The 25253-nt window shown below is 51.5% G+C and overlaps 2 protein-coding genes and 1 long non-coding RNA gene across 12 annotated transcripts in view; 2 read left to right on the plus strand and 1 right to left on the minus strand.

Annotated features, from left to right (window-relative positions):
• Positions 1-2323, minus strand: part of LOC150044625 (uncharacterized) — a 16028-nt gene extending 13705 nt beyond the window's left edge. For 3 of the 4 annotated variants that reach the window (XR_016533122.1, XR_016533124.1, XR_016533125.1), the window contains exon 1: positions 2234-2323. This is a non-coding gene — a long non-coding RNA (uncharacterized LOC150044625). Of the gene's footprint in view, positions 1-993; positions 1129-2233 lie in introns of all 4 variants that reach the window. The other variant, XR_016533123.1, reaches the window with a different exon arrangement.
• On the plus strand, positions 2164-15800 carry Mgat1 (alpha-1,3-mannosyl-glycoprotein 2-beta-N-acetylglucosaminyltransferase). Of its 7 annotated transcripts, none has more exons than XM_090321293.1 (3): positions 2164-2194; positions 3434-3860; positions 13668-15800. In XM_090321293.1, exon 3 carries the CDS (start codon positions 13768-13770, stop codon positions 15145-15147), a length of 1380 nt encoding a protein of 459 aa, XP_090177419.1. In that variant the 5' UTR covers positions 2164-2194; positions 3434-3860; positions 13668-13767; the 3' UTR covers positions 15148-15800. The 7 variants fall into 7 exon arrangements, with proteins under 7 accessions (XP_090177419.1, XP_090177418.1, XP_090177417.1 ...); XM_090321292.1 differs by lacking the exon at positions 2164-2194 and adding an exon at positions 2251-2333; XM_090321291.1 differs by lacking the exon at positions 2164-2194 and adding an exon at positions 2406-2449.
• An 8355-nt stretch (positions 15801-24155) lies between these two features.
• LOC150044627 (olfactory receptor 2Y1B-like) lies at positions 24156-25094 on the plus strand. Its single transcript, XM_090321227.1, has one exon. It carries the CDS (start codon positions 24159-24161, stop codon positions 25092-25094), a length of 936 nt encoding a protein of 311 aa, XP_090177353.1. The 5' UTR covers positions 24156-24158.
• Positions 25095-25253: the final 159 nt, after the last annotated feature.

The following is a 25253-nucleotide window of genomic DNA, read 5'->3' on the forward strand; positions in this document are numbered from 1 at the left end:
GGAGAAGGAGAGAGTAAGAAGTTAGAACATATCCACAGTCAGCACTGTTTCCTCTGATAATTATGTATTGCTTTTACGGGGTTCACATCATTTAAAATAGGGATACCCCACTATCTAGGATGGCATCGGTCCATACCACTGCCCTCCAGAAAACACAAATACCGCTAGACACATCCTCCTCCACCTGGAAGATTCAGGTCCTGTCTTAGTCCAATCACAGAAGGATATCCATGAAATGGAAAACAGTCCCTTTCAGTAAAGTTCCTTCCAGTGAGATTAGACACAGGAAAGATATCATTAACTTTTCCTTTACAGAGCTCTCTGTTAAAAGAGGAGTGCAAAATCGCTGCAGTTGAAAGTAAAATGCTTATAATTCTAAAAATATAAACATGGAGTACAGTATGATTAAAAATCATGATGCAAAATGTTTCCCAATACCTAATCATGCTCAGATATTTGCAGGTGAGAATAGCTTAGATGAAAACATTTCAATGAAAACAATCAACATATTTCATTTATTCCACAACTTTTTTTAACAGTTAGTATGGGTGACAATTGCTCTAGGCATCTGAGATACAAAAAGAAATCAACCAGTCAAATATGCCTCCTCTCATAAAACTTATAATCCAGTAGGGTGAAACAGACAATAAATAGTAACATGTTAAAAGTATATTCAGAGGTATGGGGAAAAAATGAAGCAGGATAAGGGAAACTGGCAATACTGTGGGTAAAGGACAGGTTTAACAGGTTGGTGAGGGAAGAACTCGGTGGGGGGACATTTGGAAAATAACTGAGGTAATAGTAATAAAATATCTATCTTCCCATGATTATATATATGTAGGTATACGACATGTATGTCATGTATGTACACACACACAACCAGAAAGGACTTTCACTGCAAAGGACTAGATACAAACAGAATGGCAATGAGGACAGTAAGGGTTTATAGTAAGTGGAGGGGAAAGAGCAAATAAACCAGAGAAACCAGCATACCAGGTGATGTTGAATTTTGGAGAATACAGTAAGTACTTTGGCTTCTCTTCCAGGCAAAACGGGCAACTTCTGTGCAGTTTTGGGCAGGGAAATACCAAGATACTTTGGACTGCTATGTAGAAATCTGGCTCTGGGCTTAAGCAGACAGACCAAGTTGTCAAGGTTGGAAATGGAGAGGTGTTGAAGGCTAGATAAAATTTGAAGTTAGAGCCAGTAGTATACCCAGTTTGACTGAACGTGAGAGACAACAGGAGGATAGATCTTTGGATTTTGACATAAGTAAATGAAATTGCCATTAATTTAGGTGGGAGAGATGGCTGAATCGAATTGGTTTGAAAAGAAAAGGAACATGAGCTGAGAAGTAGCATAACTGGGTGTATAGCAGTGACACACATCTTTATTTTCTTTAACATGTTCTTAACGTTATGTCATCTTTCATCATTTCAAGACTTTTGGTGCAGCAACTACACTCTATTTCCGGTAGGGGAGGGTTTCCAGTCTGTCAGTGTTCATGACCTGGGAAAAAAAAATCACAGGAATGGGAGACTAGGCCAGAAGTTTAGTCTGGGTTCTAGTTTAAAAAAAGGGCGGGGGGGGGGGGACCAGGGGGAATAAGAGACTGCTATTCATTCAGTCTTGGCAAATAGAAGATGTTGTACACTGGATGACATAAAACTCCGAAAACGATTAGTGACTGTCCTTTTCAGCTTGAAATAGAGGAGGGGGAGGAATAATCCGGCAACAGGTCAATTTTGGAATCTGTGTCACCTCTCTTCAGAGGTGACAGTGACCAGGGACCCTGAGGACATGTGGGGAGGGGGGAGAAAAAGTAAGCGATAGACAAAACCAAGACGGCATTCCTGTGATCCTGCCATCCAGAGAGCTCGGAACTCCGAGCAGGGCGCCTTCCCCATCATTTCTCGACAGGAGGGAGGCCCGGCGTCCGGAAAGAAGCTCAGCAGCCTGGTCCAGCGCCGCTGTTGCTAGGCGATTCCTCCAGCCACCGGGATCCCCACCAGCAGGCCGCGCGTAGGCTCCGCCCCCACCGCGCCCGGCCCTCGGCCGCGCCCCTCGGCCACGCCCCTTCCCCAGCCTCACCCGCGGAGACGCCCGCCCCGCACACGCATGCGCTCTGCGGCCCGCGACGCCAGCGTGACGCCAGCTCCCGTGCCAGGCCCTCGCGTCTGCCCCGCCCCCTCGGGTACCGCCGCTACCACGAGTTGCCCAGCTCCGTTCTCACCTAGACCTGGTGCTTTCAGCCCGTCGCCGTCCCAGCCGTGAACAGGGACTGTGGAGGCACTGCTCCAACCCATGAGACCCTCACCTCCCGTGCTCCCGCGGTTGGCGGTGGTCACGGGCGGGGAAAGGCGGGGAGCGAAGAGGCGGGATGTGGGAAGGCCTAGCCGGCGCTCCGAGCCCACTTCCGGAGGGCGGGCGGAAGTGGCTGCGGTGGATGGTGGGAGGGGGAAGAAGTGCTGAGGGGAGGGCCGGGCCGCCGGGGGTCCGGGGGGGGTGGGGCCTGGGCTGCCGGTGGGACCGGGCCTGGACCGGGACGGCCCGGGGCCAGCCGGGCTTCCCGCCCCGGCCCGTGATGGTGGGCGGGCCCGCAGGTAACCGACCTGGCGCGGGGCGGAGGGGAGGGAGGCGGAGGGGAGGGAGGCGGGCTGCGGCCCCGAGTGGGGAGGGGGCCGCGGTGTCCCTCCTCCGCCGCGGGAACGCGGGGAGGAGAGTGGGAGGAGTTAAATTCCCGGCGGTGGAGGAGGAGGAGGAGGGGGGGGGTCGTGTGGATGCCACGCCCCTACAGGAAGCCCGAAGAGTGCGTGTGTGTGGATAAACTTGGGGAGAGGGGGCATCCGGGGGACTTGCCGGGCTCTCGATCGTTGAGATTGGGGCCCCCGGGCCTCAGTCGTTCCCGAGGAGTGCCGTCGGGAGCGACCCGGTCCCCCCCACCCCGTGAAGGAGTTGGGTGGAGACGGGAGGGAAGCAGGGGCGGGGGTTGTGGTGGTGAGGAAAAGGGGGGGGGTGGGGGAAGGATCGGGAAGGCGCCAGCCCCCTCGGTCTGTGGAAGAGAGCCGGCGGATTGAAACACCGAACGCCCTAAGAGGACTTAAGGTGGACGTTGTGTTCGGTGTTTCTTAGGAGCTGACCCGCTCACACTTGTCAGGGTTGGTTGGTTGGTTTGGTTTTTGGTTATTTTTCTTGGAGCCATATGCATGTACCCCCCCCCCAATGTATGGGTTTTTTGGGGGGGAGGTGGGGATAGGGTCCAGTGTGTAAATGAAGCGGACACTTGGTAATCTGGTGTAGTATTTGAGGAGAGTTGTTGTTGACAGTCTAGTAAAGGAATGTGACTTAGGTATGGAGGGGGAGATACACAGTCTTAGAAATCAGTTTGGGTGTATGCATTTAGACAGTTCCATAATGTTTCAATGTTCCACAGGCCAACACAGAAATCAGCCTCTGGGCCATGCCGGCTTTAAGGCCTGTTTCTTCTCCTGAGCTTCAGCAGAAAACCGCCGGACCAGTCCTTAGAGTGAACGACTTCTTACCCTGCCTGAGCAAGCCACGAGCCAGTGTCTGGATTCTGACCATCACTGAAGCCTGAGCTTAATAAAAGCCAGCTGAATGAAGGGATGTAACAGACCTCTGGGAGAGACACTGAAGTCTGCAGTGGGGGGGAGGGGCCTGGACACACCCCTTCCCCCCAGACTCCTCCCCCTCTGGGTGCTCTCAGCCATGGACTTTGGACCTGGACCAGAGGAGAGAAGCCACACTTTGGTGGATCTGATTTGTGATTCTCAGTTTTGGAAATGGAGTGTTGGATGGGGGTTTGATGATCTCTAGAAGAGCAACTGAGACAAGAGAAGGTAAGGTTCCTCTCTCCTTTCCCACTTAGTAGTTCCTGGTTACTCCACTGCAGAACACGTTGAGTGGAGGAAGGAAGTGAGGGCACAGGAAGTACCTGGTGAGAACTCTTTATTTTGTTGACACATAGGAAGCTGCAGCTTGTTCTTTTTTTTTTTTTTTTTTTTGTGATTGCAGCCTAGTCTCCCCATCCTTTCCTTACAAGGCCAGAGGGTACCTGTCAAAGGATTCTGAGCACTTAACAATGTGTTCAAGTAGGTCAGTGAGGCTAGGCTAAGGAGCACATGAAAAATGTAGTGGATTTGATTACCATTGAAGGTCTTTCCACCTGTGAAATAATAGGATTCAGGTCAGTTTGGGCTAAGATTCTGGATTACTCAGACTGTATTTTAGGGAAAGAACAGGATTAGGTGTTGGGGAAGAAATGGACTAGATAACCTCTTAAATTATCTCTCTTCCTCTATCACTGTAAGAGAGCTTGGAAAGAACAGAAATAGAACACTACCACGGAAATCAGTAGGATCTGTGGATGTCAGTAGCTCTGACTCTCATAGTCAGTGCAGCAGGCTGAGATAATGTTGAGCAACCATCTCTGCCCTGTTTTCTTTTCACATGCAAGGAGATCCCTCATAGGTTATCAGGAACAAATGGAATAATGAATTTTGAGAAGTAGCCAGAGCCATTTACATTTAAAAATGGTAACATCACGCCAGAGGTGAGGTGGTGGCTCAGGCTTGTAATCCTAGCTACTCAGGAGGCTGAGATCTGAAGATCAAGGTTCAAAGCCAGCTAGGAGCAGGAGAGACTCTTATCTCCACTTAACCTCTAGAAAACAGGAAGTGGGCCTGAGGCTCAAGGGCTAGGGTGGTAGCCTAGAGCTGAAGAGCTCCAGGACAGTGCCAAGGCCTGGAGTTCAAGCCCCATGACCCACAAAGCAAACAAACACAAACAGTAACACCCACATTCCTTGATATGCCTGAAACAAAGAGTTCTGAATGAGATGTTTTGTACTTTTATTGAATTAGTGTGCTGGCCCAAAACCTTAGAAAGATATCCTCCCCTAACAGTCTGCCCTGAGTTTGTCTCATCTTCTTGCCATTAATACCTAGTATCATCTCGTAGGAAAGGTGAACAGCTTAAGGAGAACTTAAATTGAGGGATTATGCCAGCTATGGCATTGGCCCCAAAGGCTCTTCATTTAGCTTGGCAGTGTTCCTTTTCCTTGGGGGTAGCAGATTAAAAAGGGCTAGAGAGAAGTTTATTTCTGAAGAGCCAAGTATCTGGAACTCTTTTCTCCATTTCTTGGAGTGAGCATTGGAACTCTTGCTTCCTGGGCCATAGCCTAGTCTTTCCTTCTGTTTAACTTTTTTTTTTTTTTCATTTTTTCCAAGTTGATATTTCCTCTTCTCTTCCTCTCTTTCTTTTAGAGGGTACTGGGGTTTGAACTCAAGGGTGCATGCTCTACCACTTGAGCCATGTTACCTCATCCCACATCCCCTTTTACTTTTGTAAGTTTTTGAGTATGGTCTTTTTGTCTGGGCTGGTTTGGACCTGAGCCTTCTACTTATGAATACTTGGTGTACCACTGTGCCCCGCTTTGAGTTAAAGAGGGGATCTTGTGAACTTTTTGCCCACTCTGGCCTTGAACCACTATTCTCCTGATCTCTCCCTCCCAAGTGAACAAACAGGAGGAAGGAGGTGGTACATGTTATATTATTGGGAATCTGAAGAGATGGTAGGGTTTGGTGTCCAGGGTCAGGAAGCTTGTCTTTCAGCCTTCTGTGCCTCACATTCACTGGACACAAAAACTGAAAATCCTATATTTATATCGTAGCTTATGAATTCCCTTCTCCCCTACATCTTTGTGTTCTTCCTTGCCAGAGGAGTCTCTTCGTTCCCCACAGAGATCTGAAGTCTGTGCTGGCAGAGTGGAAGTAGTTCGTGCCAGGCCAGCCACTTCTGTATGGGTTTCAGGGTAGGTATGTCGTGTCCTCCAGCTTCACTCAGCACATTCCTGGTGCCAGTCGTTGCCCAGGCACAGGGATCACATTGGTCCCCAAGGACTTTGTGATTTCCAGATTCCTCCACTGCCACATCTGTGGTCCCACTCTGTGTGAGAAGGCTTCACTGTCTTGTGAGTGCTTCCAAGCTCTTTGAAATTGTTGGATTTGGGGAGCCTCCAGTCTTGTGTCACTTTGTATGAGGAAGACAGTGCAGAGATCATTTTCCTGGTGTGAAGAGAAGCTCTGAAAGCCCTGAGCAGGATGGCTTGCCTAAGGCTGGAGTGGCAGACACTGAAATGGCTTATGCAGTGTTGAGCTGCATTACAGCATCTGACCTGACAAGGGTCTCCTACATTCTGCTCTAAACTTCCAGGGAAAGGAACTCCATATCCTGCCTGACAGCTTCTCTGGGAAGACAGTTCCTCCTCCAGCTGATTCCTCTCCTGTCAAGAGCTTTGGCTTGGCTTGCTCCTGACTCTTCCCCCCTTCCCCAGTATTTTAACTAAATTTACTTGTACTTTTCTTAATTACTGTTAAATCTCCACTTTCCTTTGGCCTATGGCACTGGGATGAGGGGCAGAGATTTTTAGGAAGATGGAGAAAGGAAACTGCATACTAGTTTAACACTTTGCTTTTTCTTCTGATGGTTTCAAGCCAAGATCTGTCTTGAATTCAAGGCACGAATTCTTTCTTGGTAAGCAGTTTTAGAGTATGTTGGGCATAATCTATGGTGAGAGGCAATTTCCTGAAGAAAATGTCACTTCCTTTTTCTTTCTCTAGTTCCCTTTTGGTGATTGTGGGACCGGCAGAAATGCTTTCTTTATCTTTCAAGTCTCTTGATCCTGTACTGGATCCTCCCATTTCTATTATCACATAATCGGATCCCAGGCTTAGTGGCAGAATCTAACCTGGCTCCTGGTTTCTACCTTTGTTCCCTTATCCCCTCTCCCCATGGAATCTGTGGAGTCTAAGGCCTTTTCCAGATCATGACACTCATCTTCTGGCTTCATGCCACTCAGACCACTTGTTCTGTTTAGCTTACATGCAAGAATCCATCCTATCCTTAACCTCTACTAGTTCTTCTCTTTGCATAGAACTATAAAAATCCCTTTGGAATTTCAACAAAGGACTGCAGAGATGGGGGCAGGGTGAGTTATGACACACAGCTTTCTTGTCTTGTGTCCCACCCAGCTGCCGTGGATGGAGAAGTGGCATGATTAGAGTTGGACATCTGATGTGACATGAGCAGGGCAATCTCTTCTCATCTTTCAGCACTCTGCTCCTCCTTTGTCCAGGAAGGTGATTTTTTTTTAAGCTAGTTTCCTAACTTTTTAGACTTCTGAAGAACTTCCTTATTTTCCCTCCCACTTTGATACTGAGTGAGAGTGTCAGGGTCTGAATATCCCTGACTTCCTTCACAGAGATATGGAAGAAGAGGACAGAGTGCAGAGAAGCTGGCCTCTGCCTGGCATGTGAGCAGTCAGCTGAACTGTAGACTCATGCACACATAACACATGCCCCCACAGTGTGGCAGCTTTTCCTCCCCCTCCAGCTACTTACCTAGATAGCCTCGGTGATCCCACTGTGCTGTTGTACTGGCACACAGTCATCTCCTAGAGCTGGAGTATTCATTCAGAGGTGGGGGGGGCGGGTGGAGGGAGGGAGGGAATGAGTGCCCTCTGGAACCACAATATCTGCATCTCAAACCCTGGCTTTTGCTGAGTGTGGCTTCCAGCAAGCTGGGGCTTGCTCTCCATAGCTACTAGGAGAGTTAACCCAGAGGCCAAGGGAGGAGAGGCCTCTATGTCTAAGTGACCCCCTCTCCACAATACAGAAGCCTTTGTTACAGGTCACACCTTCCCGGCATCATGTAGGAGCAAGTTTAGGGAAGACATGTACTCGCTCAGTGGGCCGCCCTGTGCTGTGACACCTGGGGAAGCATGCGGACGGGGGAGGCCCGTGTCCGCACAGTGGCAGGCAGGCGTTCTCAACTCCCCCTCCTTCCGGTCAGGTGGTGAAGTGAGTGGTGAGGACTCGGCAGAAGGTCAGGCAGGGCGGGACTGTGCTGGGGACAGCAGGGATTCCCAGGGAATAGTGCATGGCCCGTCATGGAACGCAGAGCCCAGGCCTCCGACCTGGGGCCTCTCTTCCCGGGGGGCCACTTCTGGCTCTCCGTGCCTTTCCTCCTCTGCCCACTTTGCCCGTGACTCCGACTCTGCTCACACTTTTCCTCCATCCCCCTGCCTGGGCCCGCTCGCCCCTTCCCCCTGGCAGGACGCCCTGGACACCTGTGGTCCTGTGGTCCGCCGCCGTCCCTCCGTCCTCAGCCCGGCGTCCTGCCCTTTCCCTCCGAGCTCGCAGCTCCCCGCTCCCCGTCCCCACCCCCAACGGAAAAAGCAAACCCCTCGGCCCCTGGGCGCCCGGTGCCGGCCTTCAGCCTGGGGTCGGTGAGCCCGGGGGTCGGCCCTGGAGTCTGACCTCAGGCGGGGCCCCGGGCGGAGGAGGGGCGGCGGCCCGGGGCGTCCTAGACGGCGGGCGGGGCAGGGCCCAAAGTAGCCGCTCGCCCCCCGCCGCCCGGCCGCTCGGCGGGCCGGAGCGGGCTTGCATCCGGGGCCGGTGATTGGGAGGGAGGCGGGCGGGGCGGGCCCGGGACGCGGGGAGGCCCCGCCCTCCCCGGGGAAGGGCCACGTTGTCGCCGGCCGAGCCCAGCGGCCCGGCGCAGCGCAGGAAGGGCCGCCGCGCGGGCGCCCGCCTCCCGGCCCCGGGAAGTTGCAGGACCTGGTGAGTGGGGCCCTGGGGTCCCGGGGTGCGCGGGCCGCGGGGCGCGGACGAGGTCCGGCCGGGGAGCCTGGGGGACGCGGGGCCCCCGCCCACGGGCTGAGCGGGAAAGCCAGGCGCGGGCCTCCAGCTGTGGAGGGAGGGGGTGGAGAGCGCCCTCCCCGGCCCCGCCCGGAGCCCGGCCCGCCGGCGGCCGCCAGGCAGCCGCGTGGAAACTTCTTCCTTCCTACCTGTTAGCGGGGCGAGCGCGGAGGCGAGGCGCCGGCCGGCCTCCCCCGGACCCCTGCTCCTGGTCTGGGCGCCCCGAAAGCCCGGCACGGCGCCTGCGCGGCCGCAGGTGACTCTCCTCCCGCGGTCGGGCCACCCGGACCCGGTGCCTTGCCCAGAGGCGGCCGGTCCCGGCCTCGCACGTCTTCTCCTCCTAAACGCACCCCTTCCCTCCCGGCCTTTGATTGTTTAGTGGATCTCCCCTGACTCCCTTCAGTTCTCCTGGAACACGGCACGAGAAGGTAATCCGCATACATCCTCTCGTCTGTGATGGGTCCTGGGCATTCTGGAGTGTTACAGCAGGCAGAGGTGGACGGGAAGGCGTCAACTTTTCTTCGTTTCATGGTCTGTCTTTTAAGGCTAGATGGGACTGCCTTCAGCTTATGACTACAAGTTGACTGGTGTGCAGTTTATTAAAAATTCTTTTGCCATAGAGAGGGGCAATGGAATCAAGAGTTTAAAAAGTCACGGATAATGTCAGCATTCAGGAGGCTTGAGAAGGGAGTGTGGATTTGGCCTCAAAGACTGCATTAAACCAATAAATAACATAAATCAATAAAATGTTAGGAATCTTTGACCCTGGGATGGTTTGGCTGGAGGCTGAATGTATTGGAAAGATGATTCTCTTCCTCCACCTGGTGCAGGTGTTCTTGGGTAGGTTTCCGTGCGTGTGTGCGTGTGTGCGTGTGTGCGTGTGTGTGACAGAGAGAGAGAGAGAGACAGAGAGAGAGAGAGACACTCCCCTGACCAGAAGTGACCCGGGCTAGATGAGGAAACAGGCTGTGTCTTGAACTGGCTTGTTCTCTTTCTTTGGACACTTCCCTTTGGAACCCAGCCATCATTTTCACAGGGAAGGCCCAGCCACAAGCGGGAACCATGTCCAGCCTGCACGCCAGCTATTGTCTCAGCCCATCCATCAGAGCAATGAAGCTCTCACGCTCTCAGCTTCCGGGTCTTCAAGCTTTGGGTGACCAGACATAGAAGAGCAGAGAGACAGATCTTCCCCTCAGCTTCATTTTCTAAAATTCTGTTAAAATCCATCCCCTGTGTCTTTTCATGACTTGATAACTTGTTTCCTGTTAGACTTACTGTAACTGTAAACAATCATAAAAATGACTGCTATAGTTTTTAAGCCCCTAAGTGTTGAGGAGATTTAGTTTTCAGCAGTAGAGACCGGGGATGTGAGTAGAGAGAAGGGTTCAGAGTTTGGACTTAAGGCCCGAGTACAAAGGACAACGGGAACACTTTCCCTGCTGTTAGAGTTACTCAGATCCCCTTGCACTCCTTATCTTACTGCAGCATAATAAATCATCTCAAGTTAGGGGCTTAAAACAATAGAATTGTTTAATAGCTGCAGCTGTGGTTTTCGCTTCTGGTCTGTCACATGGCTGCAGAGAGGTGGGCTGGAATCCTCTGGACTCATCTGGAAGGCTTCCTCCCTTGTTTGGTGGTTGATGCTGACTGGCAGCTGGAGTGCCTACCCATATCCTGCCCATCTTGCAGTCGTGCAAGTCACATGCCTCACTTCTTCCAGAGTCACGAGTCTGTCCGGGATGTGAAGGGAGGATCATGGGCCCTCGCTTCCGCTGGGGAAGTATGCCACAATCATTTTGGAAGAAGTACATATCACATTTGTTGCCGTTTTGGTTTTCTTTCTCCTGATTTTTACTAATAATGCAATTAATGCAAGCAGTCTTTGGTGTAGCAGTTTGAGCTTTACCCATGGGTCAGGTACTGCAGTGCCCATGGTGGACGAAAGGCTGTAGTCCCCCTAAGAACGAGGTGGGAGCCAGTGAAGGCGCAGCCACGACCTGTGTTACCCGGAGGAGGGTGTGCTGTGCGGGAGACCCGGCTCTGCCTAGATCCAGGAGTTGTCTGAACTGGGCCAGAAAGAATGAGAGTGGCTTATAGGTCATTTCAGGATGAGGGTCCCGCTGGAGACACAAACGTGTATGAGTCGGAGAACTTACTTGAGAAATGCATGAAGTCTGAGTATATATAGCACAGGCCTGTGCAGGTTGTAATAGAAGATGAGGTTGAAAGAGTGAAGAAATTTGTTGTGAAGGCCCTTGTGTGTCATAAGAAGCGTGAGGCCCTCTTCCCATCCCCACATCACTCCCTGTGGGCAAAGCCTCTGATGACTTTTAAGGGAGATTAATGTTGTGACCAAGAAACTCTTTTACTATAATTGGGAAGGTTGCTTAGATAGAGGCCAGCTGGGAAACGACATCAAGGCCTGCTTTATAATAAGAATTCAGGCTCAAGGGTTTGAGGATATCAGAGGGGAATGTGGTGGTGAATGAGCAACTTCAACTTTTCATAATTCTGAATTATTTCAGAATTTAGAACTTTTTGTATAATATAACGATCTGGTGCCTTTACTGTGTTCTACAAGATCTGAAGCAGTGCACTGTAATGGGTCATGTTTATTTCTGTAACAAAATAGACCAAGCAGAATAAAGATGGTCCATAGCCTCGCCTTAAATTAGATCAGACTTTGCCAAGTGAGTTGAAAAGGACTGTTTTTCGGTGGTTTGGATTTGGGAGCAGGGAAGCCAGTGTTTGGGTCACAGGGACTTGTGAATGTTGGGTGTCTTAGCCCAGCCGCCTGGCCTCTGTGCTTGCATCATTGTGACCTTAGGCTGGGGGATTTGCAGTGGTTGCACAGGTGCTGTTTGTGGAGGGGAGGGGATTTGCATGTCCACCGGCATCTAGGAGGAGTCAGGAGTCCAGTAAATACCAGGAGGAGCAGATCGGGCTGCCAGGCACACTCCCACAGCTCCAGGACCATACTTCCGCTAATGGAACTCAGTCTCCTCCTTCTCCCATGTCCTTTTCTAAAGCTTTCAACTTCACAGTTACTTAGGAGGCCGGAAGTTGGGGAGTAAGTAAATTCTGGCTATTAAATTAAAGAGGAAGTTCCAACATTGAACACCTCCAGGAAACTGGGCCATGAACGAGGCTTGAGATTTCTCACAAGACTGGTGTTCTACAATTGGAGGGTGTCTGGTTTGTAGGAGAAAACAGGTGGAAGATTTCACATGCATACATACACACACATACACACACTTAGATTTCTGACCCACTTGGAAGTTAATTGTATATGGAAGTAAATTGTGTATGGATCTAAATTTACTTTCCCACATGGCTATATAACTATTACAACCCTATTCATAAAACTATTTTTCCCCCTGTAACTTTAAGCAGCATCTTAATCACAGACTAGATTTCTACATGTTATGGGCCTATTGGTCGAGTTTTAAGTCCTGTGTGGTAGCCTAATTTATGTACCAGTACCATGGTTTTAATGTATGTAGCATTTTAGGATCTAATAGAACAATTCCCTTTCACAAGTCATTCTATTTCCTGATACTGTTGTGTGCTTTCTTCTGTGAACTTCAGTGTCATCAATTTGTCTAGGTGCATATAAAAGAATTTTATTGGAGCTTTTGATGCTGTCATAGCTTACCAAGGACAAGGGATGTTCATATCTTTTTAATCTTACAGAAGTTAAAGTTTTTGTTGATTTTCTTGTTAAATTTATTTAAAAATTTTTGTTACCAGCTTTTATTAGTAGAGGTTCCTTATCTATTATTTCTTCTGGTGAGTTATTATTTGTGGATGAAGACTATTGACTTCTAGGTTCATTTTTGCCTTTGGTTTAGTTTTGTTAGTTTTATTTTGCACCATCAGCAAATAGTTTCACTTCTTTTGCTTTCCATTTTCAATTTTGTTTTGTGATCCATTTGCAGTGGCTGATCAGTAGCTGTTTAGATCTTGGGCAGCCTGGCTTTTGAAAATTATTCATATAAGGTGGGGGGGGGGACTCAGGTCCTGGGTGCTGTCCCTGAGCTTTTGAGCTCGAGGCCACTTCAGGTCACAGCTCCACTTCTGGCTTTTGGTGGTTCATTGGAGATGAATCTCAAGGACTTCCCTGTCTTGGATCCTCAGGTCTCAGATCTCAGCCTCCTGAGTAGATAGGATTACAGACATGGGCCACCCCACCATGTATTAATAACCATTAGTACACGTTCACTGGATAAACCCCTGTTTGGCCGTGCCTTGCTGTGTGTTCCGATCTCCTCTGCCCCCCTCCTCTCCTCACCCCACCCGCCCCTGCCCTAAGAGTCCCTCTTCCTCTTTCAGGTCTTCCTTTTCAGTGGTGTTGGTTTCCTCAAACAAGAGAGAACACAACAGGTGTCTTTCCGTGTCGGCTTAGTTTTGTTTGACAGGATGGCCCCACAGATGACGTGAAATAAGGCTCCCTGTGTGTGCATACACACCGCATGCTCCCAGGGATGCCGAGGGCGGGGCCTGGCGGAGGCCGAGGGCGGGGCTTGGTGGAGGCCGAGGGCGGGGCCTGGTGGAGGCCGAGGGCGGGGCTTGGTGGTGCCCCGAGGGCGGGGCCTGGTGGAGACCCAGGGCGGGGCCTGGTGGAGACCCAGGGCGGGGCCTGGTGGAGCCCCGCGGGTGGAGGCCGAGGGCTGAGTCTGAGGCCGAGGGCGGGGCCTGGCGGAGGCTGAGGGCGGGGCTTGGTGGCGCCCCAAGGGCGGGGCCTGGTGGAGGCTGAGGGTGGGGCCTGGTGGAGTCCGGAGGGTGGAGGCCGAGGGCGGGGCCTGGTGGAGCCCCGAGGGCTGAGTCTGAGGCCGAGGGCGGGGCCTGGCGGAGGCCGAGGCAGGAATGGCCTGGGTCTGGGTCCCCGCGGCCTGGTTCCCCCACCCAGTCCCCCACGGTGACGGCCCCTCTTGTCTTCTCTCCCAGCGTGCCGGCAGCGTCCTGACCGCCAAGCCTGGGTGACGAGGGGGACGGCCGGGCCCGCGCTGGAGTGACGCCGCCCGCCCGCCCGCCCGCGGGGGCCAGGATGCTAAAGAAGCAGACGGCGGGGCTCGTGCTGTGGGGCGCCGTGCTCTTCGTGGCCTGGAACGCCATCGTGCTGCTCTTCTTCTGGACGCGCCCGGCGCCCAGCCGGCTGCCCTCCGACGCCGCCGCCGCCGCCCCCGCCGCCGCCGCGGCCCCGGACGATGACCCCGCCAGCCTGGCCCGCGAGGTGATGCGCCTGGCCCAGGACGCCGAGGCGGAGCTGGAGCGGCAGCGCGGGCTGCTGCAGCAGATCCGGGAGCACTATGAGGCGTGGGGCCGGCGGGGGGGCCCGTCCACGGGGCCCGCGGGGCCGCCCGCGCCCAACGCCGCTGCCGCCGCCACCCCGCCGCCCACCGTCATCGCCGTCCTGGTGATCGCCTGCGACCGCAGCACGGTGCGGCGCTGCCTGGACAAGCTGCTGCACTACCGGCCCTCGGCCGAGCGCTTCCCCATCATCGTGAGCCAGGACTGCGGGCACGAGGAGACGGCGCAGGTCATCGCCTCCTACGGCCGCGCCGTCACGCACATCCGGCAGCCGGACCTGAGCCCCATCGCCGTGCAGCCCGACCACCGCAAGTTCCAGGGCTACTACAAGATCGCCAGGCACTACCGCTGGGCGCTCAGCCAGGTCTTCCACACCTTCCGGTTCGCGGCCGCCGTGGTGGTGGAGGACGACCTGGAAGTGGCGCCGGACTTCTTCGAGTACTTCCAGGCCACCTACCCGCTGCTGCGCGCCGACCCCTCGCTCTGGTGCGTGTCGGCCTGGAACGACAACGGCAAGGAGCAGATGGTGGACGCCGCCCGGCCCGAGCTGCTCTACCGCACCGACTTCTTCCCGGGCCTGGGCTGGCTGCTGCTGGCCGAGCTCTGGACCGAGCTGGAGCCCAAGTGGCCCCGGGCCTTCTGGGACGACTGGATGCGGCGGCCCGAGCAGCGGCAGGGCCGCGCCTGCCTGCGCCCCGAGATCTCTAGGACCATGACCTTCGGGCGCAAGGGCGTGAGCCACGGGCAGTTCTTCGACCAGCACCTCAAGTTCATCAAGCTGAACCAGCAGTTCGTGCCCTTCACGCAGCTGGACCTGTCCTACCTGCGGCGCGAGGCCTACGACCGCGACTTCGTGGCGCGCGTGTACGCGGCGCCGCAGCTGCCGGTGGAGAAGGTGAGGACCAACGAGCGCCAGGAGCTGGGCGAGGTGCGGGTGCAGTACACCAGCCGGGACAGCTTCAAGGCCTTCGCCAAGGCGCTGGGGGTCATGGACGACCTCAAGTCCGGCGTCCCCAGGGCCGGCTACCGGGGCGTCGTCACCTTCCAGTTCCGGGGCCGCCGCGTCCACCTGGCGCCCCCGCAGACCTGGGATGGTTACGACCCCACCTGGAACTAGGAGACCCCCGCTCGTCCCCGCGGGGGGCCCTGGAGATGGCCCTGGTCGGCTAGACCTGGGGTGCAGCCCTGCCCCTCCCCCCGCCCCCCACGGGAGGGCTCGAGGGAGGCGATGGGGGGCGGGGCGGACCGGGCGGGGGCAGCATTAAGCCAGAAACCACCGTGTGGTTGGGGTCCGGACAGCCCACGTCCCAGCCCATCGGCTGCTTGCGCCCTCCCGACTGCTCCTCCCGCCCCTCCTCCCCCCCTCCTTCCCCCGGAGTGGGGCCGGGTTAGGGGGAACCGAAGGTGGTTTCCCCCGGCAGGGCCAGCGGAGCGGGGTCGCCAGGTCGCTGGAGTTAATACCTCCCGTTCTGTTTACTGCAGAGCTCGGGGCTCATTTCCCCACGGCCAGCTAGGGGCAGAGGGGTCCGCTGGAGCCCCCCTCCCACCCGGGGCGCTGCACCGAGGCCGGTGGCTTCAGCACGAGGTAGGGGAGCTGGGACCAGAGCCACCCTGGCTCGGAACCACTTACCCAGCCTCCCCAAAGCATTTCTGTGTCCTCAGCACAGGGGTTGTCGCTTGCAGAGGGATTTGTATGGTGTTTCTTGCCTGACCTCAGTTTCATGGAAGAAAGTGGAATCTACAGAACTATTTTCAAAAATAAAGGCTGAATTGTCTGAAAAAGTCTCAGCGTGTGGATGTTGTGTGTTCTGGGAGGGAGTTGATGGAGGGTCGACAGGAGGCAGGAGGGCACATGCCACTGTGTCAGGCAGCAGGGCCTGACTGGACCCCAGGCAGGACTGCTGGCCTCTCACAAGTTGCTGTGCTCGCCTCCTGTTCCTGGACACAGAATGGAAGGGTTTGGTAAAGCAGCTGCTATGTGGAGGGTCCTTGCCATGTTCTGTGAACCTCAAGCTTGAAGTGCCACCTCCCGCCCCCCATCTCTGTCACCAGCTGCTGCCAGGAATGCCCACGGCTCACCTGCTATCCACAGCCAGACCTGAGCTTGCTGTGGACATGGCTTGGCCACCAGGCTTGCAGTACCATTACCTGCTCATGTCACCATGACTGCACAGCCGTGGGGCCTCCTGATCAAAATGATGAAGAGGAAGAAAACTCCTTGGATACGCTTATTTTTTTATTGTCTATTTAGGAGAAAAGAGAACTCGCTCAGGTTCAGGGTAGAGTGACGCTGAGGCCTGGGCGTCACTGAGGAAGGCAGCCAGAGCACCCCTCCGTGGGAACACTCAGCCCTCCGGGAAACCACGCTGCAGAAGAGAGGCTGTGCCAAGCCCACGGCCACATCTAGAAGAGCAGATGAGTTTACTTTGCAGTTCTGGAGGCTTGAGACCTAGACGGGGTGGCCCCACAGCACCGCTGGCCAGCCTGTCCTGGCAAGGCTGCTAGTCTTTCCTGTGGTCCACTGGGACAGGCCCTGAGTCACCTCTGCCTTCATTCTGTCACCCTGCGCTGCAACCATCTGTCAGCTGAGTGGCAGGTCAGGTGACAGTGTGGGTGAGGTTGTCAACTCCAATGAGCACAGGCCACTGCTGGGAACAACTGACACCAAGGCTAAGAAGCAGACTAAATGAGCCTTGATCCTCCGATTGACTGGGGAGCCCACCCACAGTGACCTGAGGTCTCCCACGAAGATGCATGTCCTAACAGGCTGTATCACTTCCCCGTGGTGTCACCTGGGGACAGGTGGTCCTTTGAAGGGCCTTGAGCATCCAAGCATAGCAAAGGGTGAGGCATGCCTAGATTGCTGGAACATGTGAGTCCTGCAGGGAGCTGCCACGCTGTTTGATTAACCTGCGATCACCTCATCTGGACTGGCTAGCATCACCTGCTGGCCATGTCAGAGAGCCATCTTGGATACTGGGTCCTGTAGTGCTTTGAGCTGTCCAGGTAATATCCAGTGTCCACAGCAGGTGAATGCTGGGTGACCATTGGCCAGCCAGGCCCTTCCTGGATTTCTGAATGACAGCTAGCAACACAAATGGCTATTTTTGGCCGCTTAAAATTCTGAGGTAATTCAATAAGTGAAAATAGCTTCTGGAACTCTTGGCTATTGTGTTCCATCGCTGGAATGTTAGATCTTACGCAACCGCAGTGGAATGTTTAAGGACGCATAAACATTAACTTCATCAATTACCCACGGGTAAAGATACTGTTGTTGACAAGGCTGGCTCTATTACTTAGTAGAAGTTGTCTTTGAATTAAAGGAGGTGAATATATATTCAAAGTACTTTTCAAACTGTTTAAGTGAATGTTTTCAAATTCAGGGAAATTGACAGACTAGCACCAAGAAGACCCAGATTCCTCTTGCTGAGGCATTACAACAATATTTTGCCATGTGACATAATCACACACATTTTTTTTCTGTACCATCTGGTTGCTGAACAATAACATTTCCAAAAAATATATAAATGATATTGTGTAACTATTACAAAGTATAAATAAATAACAAGGAAATGAAATTCAACCATAATCTCATTGCCCAGATGAAGGATCTTGGTTCAAATTTCTGGTGGGGAATTTGGTCTTTCTTGGGCAAGAGTGCCCTCTACTGATGGCTGGGTGAATTGTTCTGTACTGGGATTTCATTCACATAGTTCCTGGTGGTTTTACAGAATCGATCCCCCAGACTCCTTACTTATGAATGGATCAAGCAAGCTGTGTTTCTGAAACTGCCAAGAGAACCCGATGACCTTTTCCCAGGGTTTTTCTCAGGGTATAGGATCGAGATTGACCTATCCTTGCCTTGAGTTGGAGCCTGGACTGATGAGGGCCTGATCTCTTGCACATTCCAACCCGGGCCTGCAGTTTATTACTCCAGTTCGGTGGAAGACACGTGATTTCAACAGTCTCCTTCCACAATGGGAATGACCTTGAAATACCCTAGATTCTTTTCCTTCTCGTTCCTTTCTCCAATGACAACTTGTCTCATTCCTGCTTCATACTTTCTAGAACTTCTGGTGGAATGGAATGTACTTTTGACTTCTTTTTCCATTCTGTCACCTTAGGCTTCATTGCCAATTAGTGCTTTCGAGTCTCCATGTTTGTGTTATAAAACCTCCATAGTATTTGTAGAGAATGTAATGTTTTCTTCCTCTCACAAAACCAAGGATAAAACAAAGGACCCTGAGCATATCTCTCAGAAGTTGGGGCTTGGGAGGGTTGTGGCCGGAAGTCACATTTCTTTTTCTTGCAATCAGGATCATATTGAGCTCATGTGGAGTGAATCTGGCACCCACCTCCATCTGGTGTTTGGCCTAAGTGAAGAACAGCAAGGAGCACTTGCGGAACAACGAGTCTGCCTCTAAGCAGTAGGAGGCGTGCCTATCTTCTCCTTACTTCCGGATCTCTCTCCCTCGTGGCCTGATGGGAGAATTCCTGAGCAGGTGCAGATGCCAGGTGTGGACTGGGAGCTGCTGTGAAGGTGTGCAAGATGATGGCCTGAGGAAAGGAGGGAAAAAGGCCAGTCGGTGGCTTTCTCCCCAGTGTCCCTGGGAAGCGTTAGTGGGGATGTGGAACTGAGCTACTGTTGCTTCTCCCTGGAAATGAATCTAATGGAGACGCTACCTAAGTAAGGATAAGAAGTTTTTGGTTCTAGAAGCATTTGCTGGACTCAGCTTCTGGTCACAGGCCTCAGGCTGATGACTTGCTTCACTGATGGGCCAGTGCCGCCACCCCATGGTAGTTGTGAGTATTACAAGACCGGCTTGGCTGGCTAGGGCTAAACAACAGTAGCAAACCTTGACAACTACAGGAGTCAGTGTGGTGACTCTTGCAAACCAGGCATGGTAACGGTAACTCCCACCCCAGGTTATCCCAAGGTCAGTCTGTGCAGTCATAGGACAGTATCCACACATAGTAAGAACTCCTTCAGAGGTCCAAGAGGGCATGCTGCATTCTCTTGGAAATTAAAGGTACCTAATGCTTTGTGGCCTTTTCCCATAGGGAAGGAATGTTTTAGATCTTTTAAATATTGCTAGATAGAGTTTTGTACCCTTTGTAAGTTCTTTTTGAACCTACCATTTTAATTGCAATAATTTCAGGTGATGTCCGTCTCTCCTTAGACTGTGGATTTCCTTGGAGTCTGAGGCTCTATTTTCTGCACTTTGCTTATGCAAAGAAAAGGCAGTGAGCACTGTGCTATAGCCAGGTGCCGGTGGCTCACGCCTGTAATCTTGGTGATGCAGGAAGTTGAGAGCTGAGGATTGTGGTTCGAAGCCAGCCTGGGCAGGAAGTCCATGAGACTCTTTAATAAACTTAGAAAAAGCTGGAAGTAGCACTGTGGCTCAAGTGGTAGAGTGCTAGTCTTGAACACAAAGAGTTCAGGGACGATGACCAGGCCCTGAGTTAAATCCCCAGGAATGGCAAAATAAATAATACTGTGCTATAAAAATGATAACACCCAGTGAAAGACTACACACTATTCCCCACACATCTACACAGCAATACACAATAGTATCAGTCTTACTGATAGGGAGACGCAAGCATGACATGAAGGCTCTTCAAGGTCACAAAGCTACAAAAGGCAGAGCCATTTCCTCCATGCTATCTCTTCCATTATGGATAGAGATCATTTCGAACCTTGATTTTTTTTTCACACACAAGTGTGTCCATTTTTCAATAAATAGCTGTGAAATAAACTGGTAAGAGACATACTTTATTGTAGACAAAAATCAGGTGTGACAGAGATCTAAGACATTCAACTTTTCATCTAGGGAACAAACAGCTGGACAGATGGCATACCTAAGTGGGACCATGAATGGGAGAGGAGGACGTGTGGGTTTGGGTGGTGCGGAAGGCACCCACGCAAGGCCTCAGGCAAGTCAGGAATTGGGTTCAAGTGAAGCACTGGTAGGATGAGAATTCGATGCTCGTCAGGAATCACGTGAGCCCGATGGAGAGCTGTGAACTAGGAATGCTGGTGAGAGCACTTTGGCTTAGGCAGAGCTTGGGGAATAGACAGACCGTGGACTTGGGGAGCCAATAGGTGGATTCTAATTGCCACACTGGGGCCCTTGGGTCTCTGAGGCCACACATGGGTAACGACTCTTCTCTCCTGTTGTTAAAGAGGCCTTGGTATGTCCCAAGGGCAGAGCTGATGGGCTGAGCCTTAGGGTCAGGCGGTGGCTTGATGACATACAACTACTTCCTGGCAAGGAGCTGGTTAGGTGAGTGGAGGTGATAAGAGGAGGATACTCCACCCTCCTCCATTAGGGGCCTCCAAAGCCTCCTCCACTGAGAGAGGAAGCCATAACTTCTCTGAACCACAGGCCTCATCCAAGCCTTCACTGCACAGATGGTCAGGACCAACACTACAGGCGTCAAATGGGGTCTCATTTGCCTTGAAGCCAGGAGAACTGAGGGACAGAGGCAGTCCTAGTGTTTCCCAGAACTCTGGGTAAGTACTGACTGATAGGGCCGTATCTGGTTGCAAAGTCCTTTCTGAACTCAATTCCTATGACTCCAATATGGAAAGTACATAGAGGCACAGAATACGGGGAGAGCTCGAGTTGTTGAAAACAATATCAAGCAGAATTTCTTGGGGGAGTACAATGAAGCAGAATCCTTTCTATTTGGTGATGATGTTCTATTTTAACTCGAGTTAAACAATGTGTTAATTTAGTTTTGAATGTCAAATAAGTGGACTGAGCCCCAGCTGTTCATTTCTGGGGTTTGAACTCTGGGCCTGGGCGCTGTCCCCCAGCTCTTCAGCTCAAGGCTACCGCTCTACCACTTGAGCCACAGAGCCACTTCTGGTTCCCTAGTGGTTATTTAGAGATAAGCATCTCAAATCTCAGCCTCCTGAGTAGCTGGGATTACAGGCGTGAGCCACCGGCACCTGGCCCATTTCTGTTCTAGAAAATGTTGTGTAACTGCTGAATGTTTATGAGAAGAGTCTTGAAGATGACCTTCGATGTCTGTGGGCTAGAGTGGATGCTGTGTGATGGCTAGTGGGAGGGGACAGGCAAGGACAAGAGAATGACTGAGCATGGAGAAGGCCATGGTAAACAGGTGGAAGTAGGACCTGATACCGAGTCAGGTTTGGTAGTGACTTCAGTCCTCCAAACATTAACGAGGGACACACACACACACACACACACACACACACACACACACACACACACACACACGCAGCAGGAGAAAGGGAAATCTGCTTACCGCTGAAGGATGGATGAAAGTAATTTATAAGAAACCTATACAGCCTCTTCCTCCACTCAGACAGAAAATTAAATTTTCTGGCTCTAATGAGACTCTATTATAGTCAGACAATATTATCAAATTACTAGGCTGGTATGAAGGATGTAGTACATGATCTGATTTAAAAAATAATGTTATTAGCTGGGGGTACAGTTCCGTGGTAGAATGCTTACTTCGCATGCTGGAAGCCCTGGGGTGGTTCACAGGCCTCCAGCAAATTTGATTATTTATGGAGGCCACGAACCAACATAGAATCCCACAGTCAGACTGAGATACAAAGAAATGAACACAGATAGCAATGTGATCAAAAATATCAAACACAGATGTCAAAATGCTTGCTGTTTTCTAGTGGGCATAGCAGCAGGGATGGTGGTATTGTTTTAAAGGATAATTTAAGACTAGAAAATGTATCTAACCCAGTCTTCTAGTTAATACTTTTAACAATGTTCTGAAAGTTGGATTTTTAAAGCCTCTGTATGCTGCTTCATTTATATTTCAACTTTATATTTCTCTTTATATTTGGTCACAGTTTATTCTCTTTGATATTTTGCCAGTTGCTCCTAGTTTGGGCCTTGGCAGAAGAATCATGCAAGTTCACTACCTCTTCCTCATGACAGGTATGGAATCATTAATAAAAGCTACCTCATCTGTTTTTAACATTTTTTTCTAGCCTACTCAGCGAAAAACACCTTCTTCTCACGTAGAATGTTGTTCAATGACATACTTTAAGCTTTTGTTGATTCTATGTATTTTGCCAAGGTCTTAATTCAAGCCTATGGCCAACAGCTTGACAAAACACTCCCAATTATTTAGCCAGCAGGAGTTGGATAATACCCTTTCATTTTAATGTGGGGACACAGAGAACTCATTTGTAAGCACTTGAAGACAGATCCTTTAAAATGAGGTGTCATTAGTAACCCGTTATATCAGCCTAATATCGTTTTATACCTTTCCTAGAACTGATAGATTTGGGAAATCTTTAAGAACTGGTCATTTTGCAACTTCCTCTTCATTTGAGGAAAATGGAACTCAGTAAGATGATCAGCCTGCCTTTTTCTTCTCACACAATGCCATAAGCTTTTGTGCCATCTATGGCCCTGGTAGCGCTATGGCAGGCGAGGGTCTTGGCAATGTGTGCAGGCACTGTCTGAGGTGGAGGGCTGTATAAGGTGTCCTGGGACACCGTTGGGGTGTGGAGGGGCTGACCAGGTCTCTGATTAGGTACACTGGATAGCTGTGGTGCGTGGTTCTTGGTAAGCCATAGGCTTATTTCGTAAGCACCACTTTTAATATTTAATTTTTTCCATTAAAGGAGCTAAGATGTTGAAGGCTAGGGTGATTTGATGGAGACTGTGTGTGTGTGTGTGTGTGTGTGTGTGTGTGTGTGTGTGTGTGAGTGCGCGCCACCGTGCGTGCACGCACGTGTGCCTGTGCACACGCACTATTACTGGATCTTGAACTCGAGGTCTGTGTGCTGTCTTCTAGTTATATTATGCAAGGCTGGCACTCTACCATGTGAGCTGTATTTCAATTTCTGGCTTTTTGCTGGTTAATTAGAGATGAGTCTCAGGGACTTTCCTGCCTTGGCTGGCTTTGAACGTTAATCCTCAGATCTCAGCCTCCCGAGTAATTAGAATTATAGGCATGAGACACTGGCACCTGGTTGATTTGACTTCTTTACTGACTGTGTTAAAGTTTTTCCAGTTCCCAGGATGCTCTGAGCAAAGGAGGTCAGCTTAGCTGCCTGCCCATCTTTGTTAGGCAGCAGACTGCTGTCAGGTGACCTGCCTGGTTCAAACACTCAAAGCTTTGAGCAAACTCCCTCCTTCCCTTCCTCCCTCCTTCCCTTCCTTTTTTCCTTCCTTCCTCTCTGTCTCTCCCCCCTCCCTTTCTTTCTCTCTCTCTCCCTATTCAATCTGTTCTCTATTGCTGAGAAGCTCACCGCTCAGAGAGAGAAAGTCGTGTAAGAATTTCAGTGACTGAATGAGAGCTACAAAGAATCGGTGCGACGAAGGCTTGGCTAAAGAGGAGAGCACACTGGTTGTGTGGACCAAGGTTTGGTGAGTGAAGGACTGGATGGTGGCATTTCTTTTGGGCATCTTCAGGCACACATTTGTCACTGATCTCCTCCCTAAGGTAATGGCTCTGCAGTTTTTTGGGTCCTTTGTGACAGATGGCAGCTGCTGGTGTGAGCGGGCTTTGGGCGCCGGAGCACTGACCGTCCCCACTGAGCAGAAGGAAGGAGATGAGCTCAGATGCTTAAGACTGCCATCCTGAGTGTGGGAGAAGTCTAGAGTTACCTACCTGAAACCACGCAGTAGAATACGAACAGCGGAAGAAAACAGCACTCAATACGATCGCCACCTTGCTCCTTCTCAGACGTTCAGACGCGGCAGGTTGCAGGCTCAGTGCTGAGAGACAGGAAGCACACCACCCGTACCTACAGTCATAGAACTATCCACTGTACAGGATTGAGAGGGCTGGTCACTGAATGCCCTGGACACAGAGGGAGCCGAGCTACCGGTTTAAACCCAGGGAACCACCTTCTGCATCCAGAGATTTGCAGATTAAAGAAGAAAAGATTAAAACAGAGGACTGGCCACAACCAAGTATCCAAATACACAATAAGTCCCCTACAAATATATATGTATATATATATATACACACACATATATATTCAACCTTACTTAAGGAACGCTGGGACAATGTTTTAGGAGTACTTAACTTCAGGAGTACTTAAGGAACATTGGAAGAATGTTTTAATCTGCCCTCTCCTTTAGGAGGCATTCCTGGCTGCTTCTACTGTTGAAGGTTATGGGAATTTTCAACATCAGTTTTGGGGAAGGTTTCATTTTGGTGGGCTTCTCAGACTGGCCTCAACTGGAATTCCTTCTCTTCATCTACATTTCTATTTTCTACTCCTTCACTCTGTTGGGTAACACCACCATCATCATCCTCTCCCGCCTGGACCCTCGCCTGCACACGCCCATGTACTTCTTCCTCTCCCACCTCTCCTTCCTGGATCTCTGCTACACCACCAGCACTGTGCCCCAGCTTCTTGTCAACCTGCAAGCACATGACCAGGCCATCAGCTATGGCGGCTGTGTGGCCCAGCTCTTCATTGTCCTGGCTCTGGGCTCCATTGAGAGCATGCTCCTGGTGGTGATGGCCTTTGACCGCTATGCCGCTGTGTGCCGTCCACTCCACTACACCACCATCATGCACCCTGTTCTCTGCCTGTCACTGGCTGCGGCTTCCTGGCTGGGAGGCCTTGTGAACTCTCTGGTCCAGACAGGCCTCATGATGGCCAAGCCTCTCTGTGGCCGTCACCTAAACCACTTCTTCTGTGAGATGCCCGTCTTCCTGAAGCTGGCTTGTGAGGACACGGGAGGAACTGAGACCAAGATGTTTGTGGCCCGAGCTGTGATCTTGGTGTTTCCTGCAGTTCTCATTCTAGGCTCCTATGCACACATCGGCAGGGTGGTGCTGAAGGTCAAGTCCATGGCTGGACGCAGAAAGGCTCTTGGAACTTGCGGGTCCCACCTGGTGGTGGTTTCTCTGTTTTATGGCTCAGCCATCTACACCTACCTCCAACCCAAGGGCAGTTATTCTGAGAATGAGGGGAAGTTTGTTGCCCTTTTTTACACTATAATCACGCCCATGCTCAACCCTCTGATTTACACCCTGAGGAACAAGGATGTGAAGGGAGCTCTGTGGAAGGTTCTGAGGAGAGGCAGAGAGTCGGGATAGGAGACAACAGATTGGCCAAGTATGCTTTTGTTGTTTGTTTTTTTTTTTCCGGTGCTATCTCTCAGGTTGTAAAGCACATATTGTTCCATGTAGAATATCTGATCTCGAGGAAATAGCTCTCAGATGGCCTCGTGTTTTTAGCGTCTGTTTTGTGTTTGG

This window comes from Megascapheus bottae, chromosome 29 (genome assembly GCF_031878675.1).
Source record: "Megascapheus bottae isolate mThoBot1 chromosome 29, mThoBot2.hap1, whole genome shotgun sequence".
Taxonomy (NCBI): domain Eukaryota; kingdom Metazoa; phylum Chordata; class Mammalia; order Rodentia; family Geomyidae; genus Megascapheus; species Megascapheus bottae.

Excerpts from the sequence above, each read along its gene's own strand:
- Mgat1 (XM_090321293.1), top strand. The coding sequence starts at position 13,768 with ATGCTAAAGAAGCAGACGGCGGGGCTCGTGCTGTGGGGCGCCGTGCTC.
- LOC150044627 (XM_090321227.1), top strand. The coding sequence starts at position 24,159 with ATGGGAATTTTCAACATCAGTTTTGGGGAAGGTTTCATTTTGGTGGGC.